This window comes from Bufo bufo, chromosome 10 (genome assembly GCF_905171765.1).
Source record: "Bufo bufo chromosome 10, aBufBuf1.1, whole genome shotgun sequence".
Taxonomy (NCBI): domain Eukaryota; kingdom Metazoa; phylum Chordata; class Amphibia; order Anura; family Bufonidae; genus Bufo; species Bufo bufo.
This window is the reverse complement of record NC_053398.1, coordinates 105,958,717-105,983,871: the sequence shown is the minus strand read 5'-3', so window position 1 is coordinate 105,983,871 and position 25,155 is coordinate 105,958,717. Positions and strand designations below refer to the sequence as shown.

At 44.5% G+C, this 25,155-nt stretch overlaps 1 protein-coding gene and 1 long non-coding RNA gene across 2 annotated transcripts in view; one reads left to right on the top strand and one right to left on the bottom strand.

Annotated features, from left to right (window-relative positions):
- The first annotated feature begins 1,801 nt into the window (after positions 1-1,801).
- On the top strand, positions 1,802-5,066 carry LOC120980277. Its single transcript, XR_005774498.1, has 3 exons — positions 1,802-1,935; positions 2,471-2,717; positions 3,761-5,066. It is a non-coding gene; the product is annotated as an uncharacterized LOC120980277 (long non-coding RNA).
- MMP2 (matrix metallopeptidase 2) overlaps positions 4,430-25,155 on the bottom strand; it is a 40,995-nt gene continuing 20,269 nt past the window's right edge. Inside the window, exons 7-13 of the mRNA XM_040409275.1 lie at positions 24,252-24,425; positions 23,913-24,068; positions 21,990-22,137; positions 19,592-19,728; positions 9,218-9,377; positions 6,776-6,885; positions 4,430-5,327 (exon numbers count right to left, since the gene is read on the bottom strand). Of these exons, the coding sequence (XP_040265209.1) occupies positions 5,224-5,327; positions 6,776-6,885; positions 9,218-9,377; positions 19,592-19,728; positions 21,990-22,137; positions 23,913-24,068; positions 24,252-24,425 (989 nt within the window). The 3' untranslated portion in view covers positions 4,430-5,223. The remainder of the gene's footprint in view (positions 5,328-6,775; positions 6,886-9,217; positions 9,378-19,591; positions 19,729-21,989; positions 22,138-23,912; positions 24,069-24,251; positions 24,426-25,155) is intronic.

Sequence of the window (25,155 nt, the reverse complement as noted above, 5' to 3'; positions counted from 1 at the left end):
AACACATGGATGAAAAATATGGTCGTGTCCATGAGGACTAACAAACAGACCGGTGACCGATTATCGGTTCAAAGGATGGGGTTACTGTGTCTTCTGTGATCAGAGGATCCTAATGGATATGCTGCCTATTAATACACTCACATACATCCTCATAATAGCGTGCATCCGTTAACCCTTGATGACCAGACACTTTATTGTGAATTAGCGTACGTGGTGGTTTAACGGTTGTAACTTTTTTATTTGTTGCTGTAACAAAATAATGTTTGCTACATTTTTTATGTGACACATTTTTAGTAATATGCTTTTTTAGTCATTTTTATTTTTTTGCTTTATTTGGGGAAAACTGTACAAAATAATTAAAACTATAGGTCTCAATTCTTTAAATATGCAACCCGACACCAAAATAAATGATTAAAATGGGTTCCTTATTTTGTGATGGTCGTTTTGATATAAATTATGTACAGCTTTGTGTGAACAGGGGGATAATGTTGACACTTTTGTTTGGCATGGACAGTATATATATATATATATATATATATATATTATTATTATTTTTTTTTGTATTTTATTATATTTTTTTATTAATTTTCATTAAAAGACCCTGTGGTGGATTTGCATACAGGTTCAGGGTGTTCAGGAGAGCTGTTCAGGGTGTGCTAAGACACTGCAGCTCTCCTATGCCAGAGACAGACGGCAATCATGTGACTGCCAAGTCACTCATTGAGCGCTCATTGAGGAAAGGGGATGACAGATGAATGTTATGCACTGATTTTTGCTTTGTGCTTTCATGATTTTAATCTTTGTAAGTACAATAAAACTTGTTATTATTGAGATCTTTTCTTTGTTTCTCTTTGAGAACAAAGTGATAAAAGAACTGTGTAGAGTACAGCATTTAAAAGAGCCGGGCCAAGTGCTGGACTTTACTGATGGTGAAATCAGCGAGATAAATCTTCAAGACCCCTTAGTGGAGGTGACAATTCTTGTCTCCATTGAATCCATATTTCTTCTGAAGGAGCAACGCAAGTCCAGTATTTTGTTTAATTCACTTACTGAAGTTGACCTACTGCGTATGGACATTTTGCTCATTTTTTAGAGACTAATTGAGAGACTTTGCATTGTTGTTAAACTCACCAAGAGGAGCTGCAGCTGTACCGACCTTTTGAGTAAGAAGAGTAGAGGGAGAGAGGAAAAGGGGATTCTCTGGATTCTTCGGGCTATACCGATGATATGCTCCCAAGAGCCTCCCATATGGGAAGAGTGTGGAGGGTTAGATGTCCATGTGCAACCTTGTCCAGTAAGATATCTCTCTACATGATCATTGTCAATGTTTGAGGAGATTTTCAGTTCTTTGAAAGCTCCAGCAAAACTGGTACTGTAGTACCCCAGACCAACATTTTCAAAAGGAGGTTCTGTACTAAGTTGTTTGGCAGGAAGATTTGCCATTTTTTGTAACTGAAACATACCACGAGGTTTTCGGCAAGTGATATATCTGAAAATTAAACAACTCTTTTTGCTCCCATTATTCAGAACCCAGCTGCACGTAGAGCTCCCTCAGTCAACAGTTTCTTCATGGTAGTGTGGCACAAATCAAGATGCAATATGATTGTTTGGAAGTATTATCGGATTACGTTCAATACTATTGGGTTTTTCATTTGAGATACTCCCCAACTCTTAACAATCTACTAGCATCTATGAAAGGTCTATTTACATAGACATAAAATCTTCTAGTCTCATTGTAAATGTAGCCCAGCACTACTTTGCTGTCTCATCAAGTTTCACATCTATTTCTTCTGTAACTAGTTCTGCTAGTTCCACTGCTAGAACGGCGTCACGAAGCTTCAGTCTTAGTGTAGTAGTTTCAGGATTTGATGTCAGCTTTGTCTTACCCATTACAAAGCCACTATGGTCTTGGTCTTTAATGTCTATTGTTTGAAGGTAAGTGACTGCAGCAATTGCTTTTACTGAAGAATCACAAAATGCACAAAGCTTCCTAGACTGAACCTCTGCGTCTTACCTTGGATGGTCACAGGTGCTGCAAAGCCAAGCGGATAATATTGACTGTTGATGGTAGATTAGACAACGTGTTGCGTGTTCTTGGTCAACCTAAAAGTTAAAGGTGCCCTTCTTGAGGTCCCAATTGAGCATTAGGCTGCTCTGGATGACTAACAAGTCTGTTGGCAAATGTAGATCCTTCAAATCGCTGGCATGATCTTCACTGGGAAAGGCCCCAATAACAACTTTGCTGTTTGAAGCAATCTTTTGCAAGGTTCAAACAGGCAAGCATGCTCCGAGTCCTTTTGAGCAGGCTGACTGCAGCCACTGGTGAAGGAAGAAACTTTAGGACATTATTTATATAAAAGTCTCTTTCTACAAACTGTCTGATGCCTTGCCCATAGTATTTTTCACCTTCCCAAGTCCATGATGCCAAAAACATGTACCTTCATACGCTATTCAATGATGTTCCTGGCAGGGTCATTGTCTTTGAATCAGAAGAATCTTTGATGTTCTTCGACTAGGAGACAATGGAACATATGACATATATCAGCAACAATGGCGATGGATTCTTTCTGAAATCTAATGAGGACACAAAGTGTGTTATTGAGGTCTGGTCCTGTCAAAAGAACATCATTAAGGGAAACTTCATACTGTAAGCTGGAGTTGAACATTACACAGAATTGTCCAGGCTTCTTAGGATGACAGACAACGAAAATAAGAAGGTACTGTATGGTACTGGATGATGGAGTATCTGAGTTTTGAAGGGAAGCAGTGCAGCCCAGCTATTTGTTTTAACCTTCAAAAATCCAAGTTTCATTATCTTTAAGGAAGCTTGAATAGAGTGTGCTATTTTGTGGTCTTTCTTTTTCTTCTGGAAGCCTGTGCACCCCAAGTGATCTGTGTCTTTATCACAGGAATAGTCTGTGGTTTCTATAGGGTCAGGATGTACAATGCTAGTAGCAGAAATCTGTTAGGGCAAGGCTAGAAAAGGGATAGACGTCCATTTTCCAATGTATTTATGAAAAGTGAATTTACAGTGGTTGGTCTATGGCCATTTGCCAGGCAGTTATCACCTTCAATAACCCACCTTAGGTCAAGCTTCTGAGCGTATGGAGAATTGTGAGGGCCATTTATCTGTTTTCTCACCTTGTGGACACTTTTTTTCAAGCAGAAGCACTATCTGAGCATTAGGAATGAGGTGCGCTATGGTTTTAAGATAAGTTGCTGTGTGAAGGACCTGTTGGGATATTGTGGTTTTAAAAATGTTTGCGTTGCCTTAATAAGGTTGGGTTCACACTAGCGTTAAGGATTCCGTTATGGCTTTCCGTTATAACATGGTTATAACGGAAAACAACGGAATGCCCAGACAGAATGCAAAATGGAAGCCTTTAAAAGGCATTCCGTTTGCTTTCCGTCCTAATAGAAGTCTATGGGAAAGCATAACTGATCCGTCTGGGTCCCGTTATGCAAGACCGAAAACAAAGTCCCGTCGACAGGACTTTGTTTTCCGTCTTGAATAACGGGAATCAGACAGATCCGTTTTGATTCCCATAGACTTCTATTAGGACGGAGAGCAAAAGGAATGCCTTTTAAAGGCTTCCGTTTGGCATTCCGTCAAAATACAGGTCTATGGGCAAAAGAACGTATCCGTCCTTCCTTCTTATGGATTCCATTATGACCATGTTATAGCAGAAAGCCATAAGGGAATCCCTAACGCTAGTGTGAACCCACCCTAACCACCATCTACTTGTACCTTCTTTTACAGGCCTTCTCGAATCAACACCCACCATTGTTCTTCTTGCTGTGGGAAGCCAAGCTCTGCTTTGCTGACAGCAAAGCAAGGAATCTCCACCTTCACTTACAGGTCTTACATCAGTCTACCATTTCTATCCCATTGGCATTGTGTCCTGTTTTATCTTCCTATCCGCATACCAAAGGTTAATTCCATGAGTTGGAGGTATGGAGCTATGCAAGGTACGTTGTTCCACATCTGCTTGTCTTGTAGAATTGTGTCATCTTTCCAAGACATTTCCCTGTCAGTCTATATACGTTCACTCTTGACAAAGGCTCTATGGCCGAAACGTTGCATCTGGGATAAATTGCACAAAAAGGACGTGCTGTCTCCATACTTCTTTTTGATATACATGATCTGCTAATGTCAGGACACATCTCACCGCCCTAAGGCATGATGGGACAGCAGACACATGACAAACCAGGAAGTAGGATTCAAGCATGGGAGGTAAGAGAAAACTGCAAGTGAAAAAACTATCCAAGGAGGAATGGTGGCTGGAGTAACTGAGGAAAATAAACTTTAGAGTGAAAAGCAGTTTATGGCACAGACTCTTTTTTTTGGGGGTACGTAAGGACAGGATATAACATTAATTTAAAAAAAAACTGTGTTTTTCTTTAACTTATGAAAATATAAGCCATGAAATATCATTGTTGTGTGGTTTATTTTTATACTGCTCCTTTTGCTTGGTTGTCCTGTAAATGGTAATTGCTTTATAAAGGAATATCAGTTGACTTTTGTACAGTTTTGACACGTTTAGGAAAATATAGCAATTGCCAATGATTACAAACAGCATATTTCACAGCTAAAACAGTAACAAATGATATCAGTGTAAAGGGTTGTCCAGGATTAGAAATAAGTCTTCTGAGCACCACTCTTGTCCATGGGCTACGACTGGCCTAAGTGAGGTTGAACTGCAATATCAAACACAGCCTAAAGACAAGGGTGGTGCAGAAGACCCCTTTTCCTAATCGTGGTCATCATATCACACTGTCTCCATCTGTTGACAACATAGTGTTTTGTGAAGATTCCTGTAAATGACATAAAAGTCTGTAGGCAACCTGTGCCTCTGTCCATGAGTATGCGGGTTTATCATCAGTAGGTGAACAGAACAATCATCATTCATGTAATCAAGATGAATTAATTTAGCATCAAGATGATTAACTGCTGGGGAAACTAAGAATAATTCTCACAGACGTTAGCCAAGCAGGGCTTGGTGCGTCTCCACCGCCATTTTCTTTTTTCTTATAGGCTCTTCTTGGGCACACAACACATTAAATTATCAGAGGGCGTAAAAGAGGTGCTCTTGCACATACTGTCAAGATACCAGTGCCAGACTGGTCATTTAGTACAATTCTGTGACCAACAATATAAACCATATACAAGTAGGCTGGAATACATACAAATGACAATATATGGTTAATACAACATTGGAAAATTCAGCAACCAAGCCAATCAGTTTTTATATTTCCAATTTTAACAATCTTCAAGATCTTATCTTCCATCTCATGGTAGTACTGGTCTTTGAAAAAGTAACTGTAGCCTAAAATATATAAAAAAAGAAAATATAAGAGGTGAAATATTTATTAAACCATACATACTGTGTCATTATGTTCTATCTATTATTTCTTAAAGGGTTTGATCAGGATTAGAAAAAAAAAAATATTTTTTGTTTGAATCAGCGCCACTCTTGCCCAAAAAAGGTGTCTGGTATAGCAGCGTCGTCACATTCACATGTGGATGAGCTGCAATACCAAACACAGCGCATGGACAGGTGTGGCACTGTTTCTGGAAAAAAATAAAGCTTTGGTAATTTTTAACAGGGATTGTCTAGGAACACACAAAAAACAGAGCAATGGTGTGAAATGCCATAAAATAATAAAATGAGCATTACTTACCCTTTAGATCCCCTTCTGTTCTGAAGCTGCCAATCCAGTGCCCCCTGCTGGTATTTGCTTACTGTGCTGCATCGACAGGCAAAGCTGGCCAATCACCGGCCACTGGTGGTGTCTATTACTCAACGGAAAATGTGCTTCTACTTTCTTCCATCCAATCTACTACTTCTCCATAAGTGACCAATGATGGAGACTACTACCTAAACTATAGTCTTGTCTCCTTTAATTCCTATTTGCAGTACTTCCACAGTAATCTTGGTCCTCTAGACCTTCACCAGATGGCCCCACTTTCCCCACTTTACATTGCTTACACAAAGGAGTGCTTACTTCTGCTTCTCTTTCCACTCCCTCACCCATTCCCTCTTCCCCAAATCATGATATAAGTCTCTTGTGGAACTCAAGCAGTTTTCTGGTCTGACTAAGGGTCCATTCAGACGTCCGTATGAATGGTCCAGATCCGTTCCGCAATTATGCAGAACGGGTGCGGACCCATTCATTTTCAATGGGGCTGGAAAAGATGCGGACAGCACACAGTTTTGTCCGCATCCGCACTTCCGTTCCACGGCCCTGAACTTCCGGTCCGCGGCTCCGCAAAAAAATAGAACGTGTCCTATTCTTGTCTGCAATAGCGGACAAGAATAGGCATTTTCTATTATAGTGCCGGCCATGTGCACATGGCTGATGCCAGCGTTTTGCGAATTCTGGTTTGTTACTCCATCTGGAAACAACAGACAACCTTCTTTAATTCAAGTGATTTTGGATGGCTGAAATGCCAGATTTAGACCACTTTTCGCCATCCATCGTATCGTTGTGTGACACAACTAAGTGTGACAGATGCCCAACCAATGGCAAATATCTGTGCAAAAGTTGATCTGTTGTGTTGGCTTTTTTTTTTCCGGTCATTGTCAGGTACGGTAGGTAAAAATGTATTCATGCTGAAGGACAGATCTGCATCCCATCCATGGAAGCCCAGGCTAATCCACAGATCGATCTATGATTTGTCATTTTGACTTCCAAGACAACAACCTTCACAGATAAACCAAGAACAGCCGATTGATCGGAAAACTTTCACGTATGACCAGCTGAGTTTTCTTACCATTTCCACCGAGGTCAAATACAGCATCTAGATTGTCGTGTACACCATTCCATGAATCTGCAATTAATTTAGGGAAACCAGTGTCCATTTTCTGCTTCACTTCATTATATCTGTAGAGAACAAGAAATATAAAATAAAAACGATGCAAATAGCAGAGATGTTTCCTCACAAGAACAACCAACATGATCCAGTGATCAGAATGTAGCCATTCCCATATGAATCCCGCTGCTATACTCAGTCATACAGAGTAAGTAACATTCAAAGAAAACTTCTAATGTTTCATAGTGACATATCAAAAGTTTTGACTGGTGGGGTGTGGAACCTGAGACCCTCACCCATCGCTGAAACAAAGCGGAGAAGCTAAGCACTGTGCCCCTTTGGCTGTGACTGGCTGTGCTCTCATCTCCTCAAAGACAGAGCGGTGAGCGGACTCAAATATATATTTTTTAGTCTGTAAACTCTTCTGCGAACATCTCCAAGGAGAGCCAAGGGTGAGGAAGCACAGTGCTCAGTAGGCTGCTTCTTCCTCTTCATTTGAGCGAACGTGGGGGATCTCAGGATCCGGGCCCGTACCAGTCAAAGTTTCTTTAACTGTACTATGGATTGACTGCAAAAAAAATCCTGAAAATCTTGACTTATTGATACAAAAAGTATAATGGAAAATTGTATAACTTTATCATATACAAAATATAAAAAATTTCTGAAAGAATAGTCTTTTAACCCGACTCATCCGGACCATTGGTTGACTAGAAACGTCCAGATGGTCCACACTTAAAAGGGTATTCTGGTTGTTACAAGTCATCCCCTATCCATAGGATAGCGGATAACTATTAGATCGATCCTAATGCTAGGACCCCCACCGATCACAACAATTGGAACCCTGTACCCTGTGCCCTCCAAAATGAATGGAGAGGCAGGTCGAGCATGGATCTCTTTGGGACTTCTGGAAATAGCCGAGCGCTGTACTCCGTGGGCCCCAGACCTGCAGTAGAGATGGAGGGGCAGTGTGCATGCTCGACCTGCCACTTCGTTTGCTTCATGGGGGCTCCGTGGGGCATGGAAGCCCCGTTCTTATAAGCAGTGGGGGGGGTCCCAGCCGTTGGACACCCACCGATCTTATAGTTATCCCCTATCCTGTGGATCAGGGATAATAACTTGTAACAACCAGAATACCCCTTTAACTTTAGGCACACCCTTGCAGAGTTAGCAGCTGCATGCTAATCACACAGCGGCAGGGGCAGGGACCCCGCTGTCAGTGACTTCAGGGCTCCCCATAGGGAAAGCAGGGACAGTCCCTGCCTTCCCTATCACGGTATACACAGCACTCAATCAGCGCTGTGTATACAGCTCAGCAAGCGGCAATGCTGCTTCCTGCTCCGATCCTAGCAATCATGTGATCAGTCTGGGGGCTGGGTGTCTTCACAAGCTGCCGGGTCTTAGGGCTCATTCAGACGGCCGTAGTGTTTTGTTGTCCACAAATTGCGGATCCAAAAAACACGGATACCGGCCGTGTGCGTTCCGGAATTTGGGGACCGCACACGGCTGGCACTATGATAGAAATGACTATTCTTGTCCATGATTGCGGACAAGAATAGGACTTGCTCTATCTTTCTTATGGAGCATGCGAACGGAACTACGGATGCGGACAGCACAACAGTGTGCTGTGTACATCTTTTCTGGCCCCATTGAAATGAACGGGTCCGCACCCGTTCCGCAAAATTGCAGAACGGATGCGGATCCATTCACACGGTCGTCTGAATGAGCCCTTAGACTGATCAGCTCTGCATGAGGCGGAACAGCCTTATCAAACCTCTCGGGGGACTGTATTTACTGTGTAACTGGGGTTAATAGGTCAGCCCCAGTTACAGGCGAAATCAGCAATTAAATAAATGCCTCCCAAAGATTTAGAATAACTTTAGAGGGGGGGGGGGGGCACAAAGTGTAAAATAAAAATATATAAAAAATAAAGACAAAATATTATTATTATAATAATAAATAATTAAAACCGCCACTACATGCCACACTGCAAACTACATATCTCCCTATATCAAAAGGACCATTATGGAAAGGGGAGATCATTTTAAAAACTATTTTCATTGTACTTTGTTATATTAAAGAAAAAAATAATTAAAAAAAAGTGAAGAACTACTATTTTTTCTTTGTTTTATTTTACATTCTCCAGGGTATAAAAAATAACATAATAGTGACATAAAAATAAAGCCCCCAAAGAAGGCGCAAAAGTTATTTAAATAAACAAGCAAAAAAGTTATGGCTTTAGACACATGCACTGAAAAAACGGAAAATGATTCTGGTCAGAAAGTGGGGAAATGGCCTGGTCTTCAGCTGGTTGATACATGTATGTGACTAGTGTAAGGATGTCACTTGAAATTATTAGCAGAGAATGATTTTACTGTAACCATCTCACAGAAATGTCACCATTACCTCCAGAACTTGTCCCCGGCGAAAATGTAGGTTTTTTTGTTTTTGCTCCAGTTAAAAGCAGCGTCCACCCGCTTCAGATCTGATGGAAGTCCGAGGCTAGTTAACTTTTTAGGGTATCCTCGTTCTAGTGTGCTTGAGGAATAGACCCAGTATTCATCGCCTGTTAGATAAAGGATGCAGAAGATCACACAACAGAATGTGGATACAGGAGCCCAGATCTAATACTCTACCTTCTTCTAAGGCTAGGTTCACACTGAGTATTTTCGGCGCTGAAAAAAAAAAACTGACGGGGAATCCATATCAGGTTTTTTCTGCATGCATTTTCTTTTCCTGATATGTTTTTTAACACGGTTTTTGGTGCGGTTTCAACGAGGATTTTCTTTCCTGGCCATTTTCAATAGAAATTCTGGACACGGATTCTGCAAGGTCAAGATTGGACAGGACAGGAAAAAAAAAAAAGATCTGGTGTGGATTTTTGGCATGGAATCTGCACCAAAACAGTTCCCAAAATACTCAGTGTGAACCTAGCCGAAGGGAAATGGAAAGATGCAGCTGCTCCTCACCCTCTGAATCATGCCCTGAACCCCTGTGTGGGGCGCCATTCAAAAGGCAATTACATGATTGGTCAGGAGGCTCCATGTGGTCATGGCTGCCACACAAGCATTACGACTACATACAACTCTCGTCCCTCACCAAATCAGACCAACAGGCGCGACGATTAGCATGTTACGCGTGCGTTTGACCAGTGCCCCAAATCTTACGGAAAGGCTAGTAAAGTCCCAAATCTCTAGTGTACGGCTTAAAGTCCACTTCAGAGCTCTGATTATCTACTGCAAGTAACCAGTGAAGTTTCCAATTCAATGAAAGCAAGCAGAGATCTTGAAAAGGGAGAAACTAAGGGTACTTTCACACTTGCGGCAGGACGGATCCGACAGGCTGTTTACCCTGTCGGATCCGTCCTTCCGCTATTTCGCCGTGCCGCCAGACCGCCACTTCGTCCCCTTTGACTATAATGGGGACAGGGGCGGAGCTCCGGCGCAGTACGGCAGTTCACGTTGAGAGGACGCCGGACTAAAAAGTCGGACATGCAGGACTTTTAGTCCAGCGGCCTTTCGCCGTGCACTGCCGTCCTGCACCGGAGCTCCGCCCCCGTCCCCATTATAGTCAATGGGGACGGAGAGCGGCGGTCTGGCGGCACCGCGAAATAGCGGAAGGACGGGGTGAACAGCCTGTCGGATCCGTCCTGCCGCAAGTGCGAAAGTAGCCTAATACGACAATTATATTTCAAAATGGCAAACAAGCTATATTTGCTGAATCCGGAAAATCCAATTAACCACTTCCCGTCCTGTGGTGGGTGGGAACCGCCATATATTATTATATAAAGTTAGGCCTCTTGCACACAAATGTATTTTCATTCAGTGTCCGTTCCTTTTTATTTTGCGGACCGTATGCGGAACCATTCATTTCAATGGGTCTGCAAAAAAAACTCCGTGTGCATTCTGTATTTCAGTTCCGCAAAAAAAATAGAACATGTCCTATTATGGTCCGCATTACGGACAAGGATAGGACTGTTCTATTAGGGGCCAGCTGATCCGTCTCGCAAAATACAGAATGCACACGGATTTCATCCGTATTTTTTGCGAATCCGTTTTTTGCGGAGCGCAAAATACATACAGTTGTGTGCAAGAGGCCTTAGTCAGCACATCCTGTATAATGAAGTGCATGCACAGGGGCTTGTCGCCACGGCCGAAAATATTATGGGGCAGTGATGGTGCAGCAAAGGAGCTGTGCCTGCACCATTACTTGTGGGTGCCGACGGTATCATACAACTGATAACTCACTCTAGCAGCCGTAGCGGCGATAGCTCTGTTTAACACCTTAGATACCACAGTCAATAGTGACCGCAGCACCTAAGTGGTTTTCTAGAAGAAGGGGGCTCCCTCTGTAAGTCCACCAATGCCACTGTGTGCAGACACTGATCAAGCAGGGGTCACCAATGCCCCAGTTCTCTGACAAATTTAAGTTTTTCTTTTAAGTGGAAGAAATTTCAATAAAAAAAATGATAATATAAAACGTTGCCCTCCTCATCCACTTAATCTGACTTCTATGGCGGAAGATGTGGTACAGGAGCTTTACAATTGTGGCCATATTTCTCGCTATATAAACTGATAAATCAGCTTCTCCTCTATTACAAAGCTTTTTGCCTGCAGCCACCACTAGAGGGAGCTCAGTGCACAGGATTTTATATACTTATCATTGATCTCTTTGCACTGAGCTCCACCTAGTGGCCACTACATGAAAAAATGTTGTTTTCTTGCCCAGAGAAGAGGTAGTTCAGCATTGGGCCCTGTAGCATTCGCGTGCTCTCTTAACATTAATGGTGCCACTAGCTATCTGTTTTTCTGGTATCCTTTTTTCGGTGGAGCAAAAATCGGATATGGCTGTGTGCATGAAGCCTAAATGGATGCCCTAGTAACAGGAGTAAAACATCCTGTCGAGACATTAGTCACTGGCACAGTTGATCTGGGTCTAGTAATACCCAGCATCCATGCCAGGGGTCATCCAATGATCCAGTGATCAGAGGCATTGCGGCTTCCTCTGCTCATTGAGCACTATGTAGGCTGGAAAACAGAAGACAGAAGTTATCAACCACTTCTCCTCGGGACCTGCACCCCCTGATAACAGCTGCTTAACTATCTGGCCATGGATGAGATTATTATGGTACTGAATTGGTTAAGGTCTAGACCAGGCATCCTCAACCTGCGGCCCTCCAGCTGTTGTAAAACTACAACTCCCACAATGCCCTGCTGTAGGCTGATACCTGTAGGCTGTTCGGGCATGCCGGGAGTTGTAGTTTTGCAACAGCTGGAGGGCCGTAGTTTGAGGATGCCTGGTCTAGAGTATTAGACTATAAAAATGTAAAAAGGAATTTCTAATCTCCTTGGAAGCAGCATATTATTGAAAATGAGTGTACAATAATCCACAGAGAAAATGATGTCGGTGGTTCCAAACGTTACCAGAAGAGGGAGCACGGAGCACACACAAACGTTCTTATCTAACCAGTTATAACATAAACCAAATAAACCAGTTAGAACCAAAAAACGCCTCCCTTGTTTTCAGGCTCATGTGCATATATTATGGCTCGGTACGATGTTCCTCTACTGTACCACCATATGCCTATGGAGTTTTGTTTTTTTCCTTGTAGGAGCACCTTCACACGTGGTACAATTTGTTGCAGGAAATGTTTGCAACTCTACAAATCCTACAGTGTCCTCATCTAGCCTGTAGTAGCATAACATATACTTTACCTGGAGACTATAAGCGTCTCTAGTCTGCAAAGAGGCATATGTTCATTGCGCTATATAGTCAAGCTTAGTGATTCAGTGAGGCACCCACCAGTGGTTGTCAGGCACTACTGGAGAGGCGGTTTTGAGAGATGTGACCGTATGTTACTCAGGCCTTGCTGTGGCTACCTGAATCTCTGGATAAAGGGGTTGTGCCGCCCACCATTAAAGGGGTTGTCTCATCACAGACAATGGGGGGCATATCACTAGGATATGCCCTCATTGTCTTATAGGTGCGGGTCACACCGCTGGGAACCGCACCTATATCGAGAATGACGCCCCGAAAGTGGTGGAGGGTGCACTGCACATGCACAGCCGCCCTCTATTCATTTTCTATGGGAGTCACCAAAAATAGCCAAGCTCTGGCTCCGCTATTTCCATCGAGACCATAGAAGTGAATGAGAGCGGTGGCCCGTCATGCGCAATGCGCTCCCATTCACTTCTATGGGAAGCTCGCTTGGTGGTGGCTGGACTGGAGTCCTCCAGCCACCACTTTGCGGGCCTCATTCTTGATATAGGTGCGGGTCTCAGCGGTGGGACCCGTACCTATAAGACAATGGGGGCATAGCCTAGCGATATACCACCATTGTCTGTGATGAGACAACCCGTTTAAATATTTTAATAGAAATGAGCTTTAAAACCTAGTTACTTAAAACATTTACTTTCTGTTAGGCCCCTTTCACATGAGCCCGAAATCCGCGCGGGTGCGATGCGTGATGCGAACGTATTGCGCCCGCACGGAATCCAGACCCATTCATTTAAATGGGTCTGTGTCCTTGAGCGGTGGTTTTCACGCATCACTTTTGCGTTGCATGAAAATCACGCAGCCGTGGCCCCATAGAAGTGAATGGGGCTGCATGAAAATCGAATTGCATCCCCAAGCAAGTGCGGATGCGATGCGATTCTCACGGATGGCTGCTAAGAGATGTTGTTTGTAAACATTCCCTTTTTTTATCACGCGCGTGCAAAACGCAGTAAATCGCTTTGCACCTGCGCGATAAAAACTGAACGCGGTCGCAAACAAAACGGAATGGCTTTGTTTGCAAAATAGCGCAGTTTTCAATGAAAGCATCCGCAACCGGACACGCTCGTCTGCAAGGGGCCTTAGAAAGTTTCAGTTGTGAGATATTCACTTTACTTCACTATAATGGTGCCCCTAGTGTTTAATCTGTATGGTATTGTGCATGTCCACCTACTGAGATGGTCGCACATGCTCAGTTCCATCCCTCAACGGCCAGCAAAGAAACCTCCTGGTAGAAATTGTGACAGTTTTAAGGAAAGAGCTGTAGCAGCAAAAACACACCCCGTGACAAAGGATAGGGAGAAAGCGGTAGCAGAAAGGACACATCCACGAGCTGCCAGCCTAAAGAGAATCTAGCAGAGCAAATGGAGCAATGAATGAGGAGATCTCTGGATCCATGTGAGGTGCAGGGCTGGTTCTAGCTTTGTTAGAAGGAGATAGTCGTGTTCTATATGATGTCTGATTTTCATCTTTTTACATCGGTTGTGATATAACACCTTTAAATGATGTAACTGGCTTATTTTAAGGTTACAGTGTGTTCAGGAGATCGATGAAACCTAGTTTGAGATAACGTTTTGAGGGAGGTCCAGTAGTGGAAGATTGAGAAGCCATTGTTTAGCCTGTGTTGCGAGCTCTTCCAACTTTTGTGGACTAATGAATCATGGGTTAGTCATTTTGAAATATATCTGTCCTCACGGCCCATGTGGAAAATATTAAAAATCCCGTCATCCTGCAGACTTGTGGTTTTGAGCAGTCCTAGAAACTGACATAAACTGATACCACTCTACCACTGTTTTCTCCGCAAGGAACATACAGTACTGTAACTAATATGCAAATGAAAATCATTACAACATACCCAATACTAAAAAAGGCAATTCTTGAACAAACAGGTTCAAGCAGATATAACATGGATTAGGTCCAGATGTGCCTGTGAGGTGTAATATCCTCCAGAATGTCCCACATTCAAATTCCATAGTTTCAAACTTCTACATTTATACACCCAGTCAAATTGGGAGGGCCACGAGTGGATCACAACACATATTTAGCCCCCTCAGAAGTTTTTAACAGGGGGTAATTATAAAGGAAGGGGACAAAAAGGGTGTCTGCACCTAAGCCCTGGTGACTGTAGGGGCCCAATTGCCCCTCTAGCACAGAACACCAGTACTATAAATGAAATTTGACGGCTGGGGACCCTGGTATAGATTTTGATCTTTCAAATTAGAACAAAAAAACAGGAAGCCCTTGCATCACTTTTTCCACCATGTCCAAATGAGCAGATACAATGGGAGTGATCACAGAGTCACACTCATTTAGCAAGCCCCCTCCTAACCCCCCATTACACAAGAAATTCCAGAAGGATGAGAAGGGTAAAGGAAAGACTTTAGCTGAATCTTCAACACAACGAACGACTGAGCAGGAAGCAAGTGGTCACGGAAGGAGGACAAAAGAGTTGGATGCTACATGTACGTGCTGTCACTTCTGTTAAGGGGCATCTGTCAGCAGGTCTGTCCCTATGACACTGGCTGACCTGTTACATGTGCGCTTGGCAGCTGAAGACGTCTGTGTTGGTCCCATGTTCATATGTGTGAGAAAATAATGTTTTAATATGTGCAAAATCTAGCCTCTAAGAGCAACGGGGGCGTTAGCATTACTCCTAAGGCCTCTTTCACACGGGCGTTGCGGGAAAATGTGCGAGTGCGTTGCGGGAACACCTGCAAAACATTGTAATGCGTTTTTCACTCGCGTGAGAAAAATCGCACATGTTTGGTACCCAAACCCGAACTTCTTCACAGAAGTTCGGGCTTGGGATCGGTGTTCTGTAGATTGTATTATTTCCCCTTATAACATGGTTATAAGGGAAAATAATAGCATTCTGAATACAGAATGCATAGTAAAATAGCGCTGGAGGGGTTAAAAAATAATAATTTAACTCACCTTAATCCACTTGACCGCGGAGCCCGGCTTCTCCTTCTGTCTCCTTTCTTCAGGACCTGGGTAAAGGACCTGTGGTAACGTCACTCCGGTCATCACATGATCCATCACATGATCCATCACCATGGTAAAAGATCATGTGATGGATCATGTGATGACCGGAGTGACGTTACCACAGGTCCTTTACCCAGGTCCTAAAGAAAGGAGACAGAAGGAGAAGCCGGGCTCCGCGGTCAAGTGGATTAAGGTGAGTTAAATTATTATTATTATTTTTTTAACCCTTCCAGCGCTATTGTACTATGCATTCTGTATTCAGAATGCTATTATTTTCCCTTATAACCATGTTATAAGGGAAAATAATAATGATCGGGTCTCCATCCCGATCGTCTCCTAGCAACAGTGCGTGAAAATCGCACCGCATCCGCACTTGCTTGCAGATGCTTGCGATTTTCACGCAACCCCATTCACTTCTATGGGGCCTGCGTTGCGTGAAAAACGCAGAACATAGAGCATGCTGCGATTTTCACGCAACGCACAAGTGATGCGTGAAAATCACCGCTCATGTGAACAGCCCCATAGAAATGAATGTGTCAGTATTCAGTGCGGGTGCAATGCGTTCAACTCACGCATGGCATCCGCGCGGAATACTCGCCCGTGTGAAAGGGGCCTAAAGGTTCTGCTCTATGCAGGTGCCGTACCCTTTGCGTTTTTATTGACAGGACCAGGCAGTGTAAATGTGGTCACGCCTGCCTGGCCCTGCCAATCAATGTGCAGAGGGCATGGCAGCCGCAGAGAGAGCGGAGCCTCGGAGTAACGGCAACGCCCCCATTGCTCCTAAAAGCTCATTTGCATATAATAAAACATCATTTTTCCCACAATGTGGACACATATGAACATGGGACCAACACAGATGCCTTCAGCTGCCAAGCGCACATGGAACAGGTCAGCCAGTGTCATAGGTACAGATCTGCTGACAGATTCTCTTTAATAGTAGGGGCATATGCAAGGAGGCAGTTACATGGTTAAAACCGTCACCTTGAACTCATACAGATGACTATGGTAGATGAGCAGGTAGAAAGGTTTGTATTTTATATTAGTTTCTTTTACTTTTGTAGGGCAGTAAGAAGCACTTTAAATGTTTGTAGGGCACGAAGGAGACCCTATCACTGTGTGGGGGCAATAAGAGGCCACTGATACTGTGAGGAGGGTACTAGAGGGCAGTGATGGCCAGTTCGCAGTGTTCGCCCGCGAACACATGCGAGCTGCCATATTAAATCACAAGTCCGGCGAGGCACAGGTAAGTCCTTACCTGTGCCTGCACCGCGAGCCAGTCTGAAACAAATGCGGTCACCGGGAGCAGGTAGTTCCGAGAACAGCCCGATGAAGGCCCCCAGCGGCTGTTCTCGGAACTGCCTGCTCCCGGTGACCGCATTTGTTTCAGACCGGCTTGCGGCGCAGGCACAGGTAAGGTCTTACCTGTGCCTCGCCGGACTTGTGATTTAGGGTGGCAGCTCGCATGTGTTCGCGGGCGAACACGGGGAACTGGCCATTACTGCTAGAGGGTGCCTGTAACTGTGCATTGGCAGTATAGGTGCACTATTTGGCACTCTCTAATGTGGGAGGGAAACTTCACACCAAACATAGGACGGAAAGGGGAAAGGAAATAAGGCCTGAAAATTAGGAAGATGGACACCCCCTAGTGAAAACCCTAACCAAAGCCCTGACTGACTACCAGTATAAACAGACCCCAGAGGTAGGTGAATTCATACACAGGAATACCTAGTCCTATCTAACCCTAAAGGACCCTGGTACTAATGACAGGAATGGGACAACCTGTTCCTCCAAAAGGAAGGATGAACAGGAGTCACCTAAGGCCTAATACAAAACAACGAAGAAATGCAACACACAGAAAAGCCAAAATGCAAAGGGAAAGGTAACACTTCACTTTCAAGAAGCTATGGCAGCACCAGGAACTTAGCAGAGATCCAAACACCAGCTATCCACAGGTCCAACTGAGGCTATAAACCGCACAGCATTGTGGGAGAGACAACTATAAATAGGGAAAGAGCAGCCGATGTCCTGCTGCTGCTGCTGCTGCTGCTGCTGGGAAGAAGGTAAGTATGTGGTGTTTATTTTTTTTTACTTTCTGTGAGGGGCACAATGTGGTCATATTACTGGGGGGCACAAAGTGGGCATATTACTGGGGGGCACAATGTGGGCATATTACTGGGTGGCACAATGTGGGCATATTAATGGGGGGCTCAATGTGGGCATATTAATGGGGGGCACAATGTGGGCATATTACTGGGGGTCACAATGTGGGCATATTACTGGGGGCACAATGTGGGCATATTACTGGGTGGCACAATGTGGGCATATTAATGGGGGGCTCAATGTGGGCATATTAATGGGGGGCACAATGTGGGCATATTACTGGGGGTCACAATGTGGGCATATTACTGGGGGTCACAATGTGGGCATATTACTGGGGGTCACAATGTGGGCATATTACTGGGAGGCACAATGTGGGCATATTACTGGGGGGCACAATGTGGTCATATTACTGGGGCACAATGTGGTCATATTACTGGGGGGCACAATGTGGGCATATTACTGGTTGGCACAATGTAGGCATATTACTGGGTGGCACAATGTGGGCATATTACTGGGTGGCACAATGTGGGCATATTACTGGGTTGCACAATGTAGGAATATTCATGGGGGGCACAATGTGGGCATATTACTGGGGGGAACAATGTGGGCATATTACTGGGGGGCACAATGTGGGCATATTACTGGGGGGCACAATGTGGGCATATTACTGGGGGCACAGCTGGGAATATTACTGGGGGCACAATGTGGGCATACTACTGGGGGCATATTACTGGGGACACAGCTGGGCATAATTCTCTGAAGACACAATGTGGGCATAAATATTGTGCGGTGGCATGAAGGAGGAATAATTACTATGTGGGGGCATTAAGGGGACTGGGTGGGATTAGGTGTATAGTTATGTTTTGGGCGGAGTTAGAGGCGTGGCCTAGTGCAGGGAAAGTTGCTTTGCGCGCCGCACAATGTGTCCCTCTTTATTCATTTACAAAGTTGGGAGGTGTGCATGTATGCAAAGATGATAGAGATCATTCTCAGAAGACTGTAATTAGTTCAAAAGTTGCCTCTAATGATTAGATATAGATAAGGGTAAAAAATCCTAATTAAAAGGATATTCCCATCATTAACATTTATTGCATATCCACAACACATCCCATAAATCCTTCCTGAGTGAAGCACCCATCCTTGACCTTGCAGTGACTCAGACCACAAGGGGAAGAAGGATGGAGGCATTGGAGAGGATGGGTGTAGTGGTGGCAGGAGTGAGGGTGGTGGTAGGTAATCATGGTGGCTTATCTTTCTCCAGCTCCTCCTGGCACAACCTGGATGTTCTGGGGCTCCTGCCTGGTGCTGGTTGGGGTGCCCTTGATGTTAGGTAGATAGGTGTAAGTCAGTAGAGCAATAGTAGGTAGGGGCCAGCAGATGGTGGTGGAGTCAATGACCAGGACCATTTGATTAGAATAAGTAAAGCCTCTCTTTACTGAATAGAATTATAGGAGTTGCCGTACATAGAGCAGCAATAGGCACAGTTCCAAGGTATATTACAGAGTAGGCTTCTCCCTATAGTCATGTATAGGCAATGGCAATGATGGTAGTACTCCTCCCTGAGTCTCTCTCTCTATAAATACACTTTGCAATCGTCCCAAATAATCACATTTCAATAATCACATGTTCTCATTTGCTCTTTCTGCAATGCCCAGGCTGCGGGGTGCAGAACTTAGATCCGGATGGCCAGTCCATCTCACAAGTGTGGTTGTATCCCAATTGCTGAGGTGGGCTATCACTGTGGCCACTGATTGGGTAGGTGGGCAGTCAAAGCCATTCCTTTTGTTTCGAACACAGGAGCAGGAAGTACAGAGCAGCAGGGACCGGAACAGCTTCGGAATAGCAGCATAGAAGGATCAGTAAGGTGAACAATGATTCTTTTTTTATTTTTTACCCATGGATGATAAATACATTGAAATTTACCTGCAAAGAAAATTGTCTTCTCGTCTTGAGGATCTTCATAAACGGCATCAATTTTGTCAGGTACATCTGGCCAGAAAGTGGCAATTAGCAGGGGACCTGAGGGCTTGCTCCTTCGGTTTACTGATCGCCATATAAATCTTGAGAAAAACATTGATTAAAAATGTATATATTTTATCTTTTTATACATATAGTCTATGTTCTAGATCTGTTTTGTGATGCCCCCCCCCCCCCCCCCCCCGGGCTCCCTCGCTGTAAACATCTGGTGTGACATTGCCTGAAGCCAATCACAGACAGCTGCGGTGACCAGCTCCTCTTACGTCACAAATGGCCAGTGATTGGCTGCGGCAATGTCAAACCAGATGTTTTCAGCGAGGGAGCCCAGCGGAGCAGTCCAGGTCTGGAAGAGAAGGAGCGTGGAGCCAGCACCGGAAAGCAGGTAAGTATGAAATTTGACAGTTGCGGCCAATTGAGGGGGGTTATACATCCCCCATCCCCATTCTTGCACAACCCCTTTAAAAAGGTTGCTTATATAAAAGGGCCATAACAAAAGAGGGGTTAACCTTCCTGCAGTTAAAGATGATGGAAACCCAGACAGAACGCCTGACAGTTCCCAGCTGTTAACATTGAAAACCATATACAACTACTAACAAAAAGTTAGGGATATTTGGCTTGTGGGTGAAATTTCAGGATGAACCTAAAACACACTCTGCTCTTAACAGGTGAACTTAGTGTGATCTTTTCTAAACTTTTAAATGCACTTGTCCAATTGTTCAGTGTTTCAGTACTTTTTGCACAACTTGCTGTTCTCTAACAAGGAGCTTAACGACAAAATTCACAACAGGTTTTTGATCCATGAATCACCCAGCAAATTTCCTGGTTTAATTAGAATTAGTATTTAAACAGTCCTCCTCATCATGCTATTCACATTTTGACATCATGAGACCAACACAACACCTAACAATTAATCAACAGTACCTCGCCATTGCGAGGCTTCAAGCAGGATGTTCTGAGACGGAAGTGGCCATTGAGCTTAGAGTGTCACAGAGTGTCATCAGCAGGTTGCAACAGAGATACAGAGAGACTGGAAGAGTCACAGAAAGGCATAGAAGTAGATGTCCTTTGGCCACATCCCACACTGATGACCGCTTCATCATGGACAATGCCTTGCAGAACCGGATGATAAATGCCACACAACTCCACGACCTGCAAGTTTACCTGACCACAGGCGTCATTGTCTTGCATGGTCCAGGGAGCATCTATTCTGGACGAGGGACTAGTGGGCCTCAGTGCCGTTCACTGATGAAAGTTGATTCACGCTGAGCAGAAATGATGGCCGCCAACGATGTTGGAGATGTCAAGGAGAGCGCTATGCATCAGCCACTGTATGACTTTGGTAGTGGTGGTGTTACAGTGTGGGCAGGTGTGTCTAGTCAATACAGAACTTTCCTACACTTTGTAATTGGTACAGTGACAAGCCCATACTACTTAAATAATGTAATTAATCCAGTCATTGTCCCTCTGCATGAACAACACAGGCCTAATTTCATTTTCATGGACGACAATGCGCCAGCTCATTGAGGTCGCATCATTAGGGAATGGCTGCTGGAGGCTGGGGTACCTCAGATGGAGTGGCCTGCACTTTCTCCAGACCTGAATACCAATGAAAACCTATGGGATCAGCTGAGTCGCCGTGTAGAGGCTCATAACTCTGTACCCCAGAACCTCAATGACCTGAGGGCCGCCCTTCAAGAAGAGTGGGATACCATGTCTCAGCAGACAATAAGTCGACTTGTGAACAGCATGAGACGTCGTTGTCAAGCTGTAATTAAAGCTCAAGGCCACATGACAAGTTATTGAGACACTGACATTTTTGTGTGGGTGCACCCACCACTGGTGGTGGCTTTTGTTTCAATAAATTGCTTGAGATCAGGAAATCACCATTGCTGCTTCTACTTAAAGGGGTTGTCCGGGTTCAGAGCTGAACCCGGACATACCACCATTTTCACCCCGGCAGCCCCCCTGACTTGAGCATCGGAGCAGTTCATGGGCGGGATTTAGCGCTTCCCTAGCCAGTAAAACGGCTAGGGCAGTGCTAAAGCCCGCCCATCAGAGCCGGGAAGTTTCCGCCCGGCAGTGTGTTAATGAAAACAAAAGAGACCTTGCCCTGCGCGATTTAGCGCAGGGCAAGGGAGCGCATCGGAGCATGAGATGCTCCGATGCTAGCCTCAGGGGGGCTGACTGGGTGAAAGCCGGACAACTCCTTTAAATACCCTACTTTCATGATATAATATCACTGTAGCATGAACTTTTTACGTTTTCTATACATTTTACCTGAAAGCCAAATATCTCTAACTTTGTGAGTAGTGTAAAAGCGGGCAGTCACCCACATATTCCTTACCTATCTTTGAAGAAAAATATCTCTCCTCTGATTTGTGAAATGCCATCAAATACAATGTCACTGTGACAGAGCTCTGGAGTAACAGGGCCTAATGTGGGAGAAGGTCCAGGTCCTGGTTCTGGTCCAGGTTTAGTGCCAGACCCCTGGCCTGAAAGAGACAGGAATGATTATGAAACCATCAGCTAAACATTAGGAAGATAACAACTAAAAAGCACAAAAATAACTGTTGCTGGATTCAGTACCAGATGAAGAACCAAACATTCAGGTCAATAACTTCCAGTACTCCAACAGGTTATACTGTTAAATTGGCTCCTCACCTGCCAACATTTCAAACAATGTACCCCTTACTGCCCATACAGTCCGTAAACCTGGTCTGTGTAGCAGTAAACAGTGGAGCGACATCCTGCAGTCATGTTTCTAGACTGTTATCGGCTGTCCGCTTAGTTGTAGCCAAGACATGCGAATGTGCACTGTTGCCATGCTTTGGGCTATGAGTGACATGTGTTCTCCAGTTCACCACAGGTCTTTCAGACTATATGGGTTCTGGTGGTTCTCCTAAGTACAAGTATCAGTTGCCCTGTCCACAACAAGTGGAAAGTACGGCTATGGGTTCTATGATTGGGGGGGGGGGGGTAGAACACAGTAGATGGGCCCTAGAACCATGACAATGCATAGGAAAGTTGTGTTGCTCATGTTCACAAAGAAAGTCTTTACGAGGGGCTGCCGTTCTCACCAATGGGAGCTTGAGGTGTAGACCTGCAAAGTAGTAGTGGGCCCTGTGAAGATTAGAGAAGCTCCAGCCATTGGCAGGCGGCGTTGCCCTGCACAGTTGTGACAAGAGAGTAGAGAGTGGAGCAGTAGACTAGAGTTACTGGGAAGCCTCCCTGCAAGCTGTGAGTATTTCTGCTTGCGAACCCAGGGCCAGCAGACCTGAGGAAAGGCCATGCAGGATGTGATTAGGGGGGTAAACCTGTATATCATGGAGGATATATAGACTGTGACAAGCAGAGACACCACAGCCCACATTGTCATCTGTCCCATCTGTGATTTGGGCCATGCACCCCTGTATTATAGTTAACATTGTATATACAGGGAAGAACTGTGCCTCTAGTTGGAGAAGACTGTATGTATCCCTCTGGGGGCCATACTGCTGTAATAGCAGTAAAGGTGAACCGTTCTCGCTGAACTAAGACATTTAGGACCGGTCACCGTTTGTGTGAACTCCACGTCGCAGTGTGGACTCATTGCCTTCAATGGGTCTGCGATCTGCAAGATGTAGTGAAAGATAGGACATGTCCTATCTTTTGCGGCACGGAGGCACAGACCTGGCAGCACACAGAATGGCTTCCGTGTGTTTCCATCTTGATCTTGCGGATCTCTGACCTATTGAAGTCGGGGGTCCATACTGCGATGTGGAGTTCACACGGCCGGTGCCTGAGTTTTGCAGACCTGTGGTTTGTGTTCCACAACATGGACATGTCGTGAGAGTGTACCTACCCCTAAAGGGATTAGCTACTCACCTACAATGTTGTGATACATCCAAATTTTCAGAGGAACAGTGTATTTAGAAGTTTCATGGCCAAATGGAAATCCCTTGGACCTGGAAGGGCCAGCTGCTGAGGACGTAAACACTATCCTACCGAGAACTAAACCAGTAGGACAAAGATACCCCAAACATTGTGGTTAAAGGGATTATCTCTAAAAAAAGTCTTACGATATGTTAATCCCTTGGCCTAGATAGTAGCCTACATGTAGAGTCACCTCACAAAAATGAACAGGAGTTACTTATCTCATGAGAGTACCGTATAATGGCTTGTCAACTGCGTACTAATCATCTGCCTCAAAAAAATGGAGGTTGATGCCCAAGATATAAATCTGACTACTAACACTTGCAGGTTCAACCTTAACAGTTGGGTAACTCACCATAAAGTTCCTGGATGCCATTGACATCATCTTGTGATAGTCGAAAGTTCTTGACAAAAGTATATATTGGAGCCATTAGGGCACCGGGGTCATCCGAATGCTCCAGTCCAAGGGCATGTCCAAACTCGTGGGCAGCAACGAGAAAGAGACTATAACCTGAGAAAGAACAAGTAGAAGATGGCTGTTGTTGGAAGGGAAGGAAATGGAAAGAAGGAGGACCGTAGAGGAATACTTTCAAATCAAACCAAAGGCACAATCAAATAGATCCTTCCAGAAACATACATCTTGACTAAATCACAGATTAATTATATCTCCATTATACGGCCCCCACTTGGGTACCTTGATCAGGACAGAAGCCCCACTTGCGGTCATCGTCGTAGCTGCTGCTAGTGGCACACCACAGTTTTCCATCGCTTCTTCCTGAACTGGTGCATGAGGTATATTTATTGCCAAGGAAAGTAAAGGGAAAGACACATGGGTAGCCTTCTGCATTTCCTCCGACCGTGGACAGTGCTGTAAAAATAATCAAAGGGCTTAATTCAAAGTAGTGCATGAGCCATGTAATCCACACAGGTATGTGGCATGGTATAGGCATTTCTCATACGTTTAGGGTTTATCCCTAATACCGCAATCATCAACAAACACCCAAATATTGCTGTTAGTTACTCGTTAGGCCTCTTGCTCTGGATAGGTTATCAGTATCTGATTGGTGGGGGTCCGACGCCTGGGACCCCCGTCGATCAGCTGTTTGAGAAGGCACCAGGGCTTGCAGTAGCGCCGCGTCCTTCCCACAGCTTTGCCTAGGACATTTGAAGTCACTTTCATCGGTCACATGACCTAGGCGCAGCTCAATCCCATTGAAGTGAATAGGGCTGAGCTGCAATACCAAGTACAACTGCAATATATGCGCCCGTGCTTTCTCAAACAGCTGATCAGCAGGGGTCCTGGGTGTCAGACCCCACTGATCAGTTACTGATGACCTATCCAGAGTAAAAGGCCTCTTGCACACAAACGTTTTTTTTCCGTTTCCATTCCGTTTTTGCGGGTTTCTTTTGCAGTCCGTATGCGGAACTATTCACTTCAATGGGTCCGCAAAAACAACGGAAGGTACTCCGTATGCATTCCGTTTCCGTATTACCATTCCGTTCAAAGATAGAACATCACGTTCCGTGGCTCCATTCAAGTCAATGGTTCTGCAAAAAAAAACGGAATGCATATGGAATGCATCCGTATGTCTTCCGTA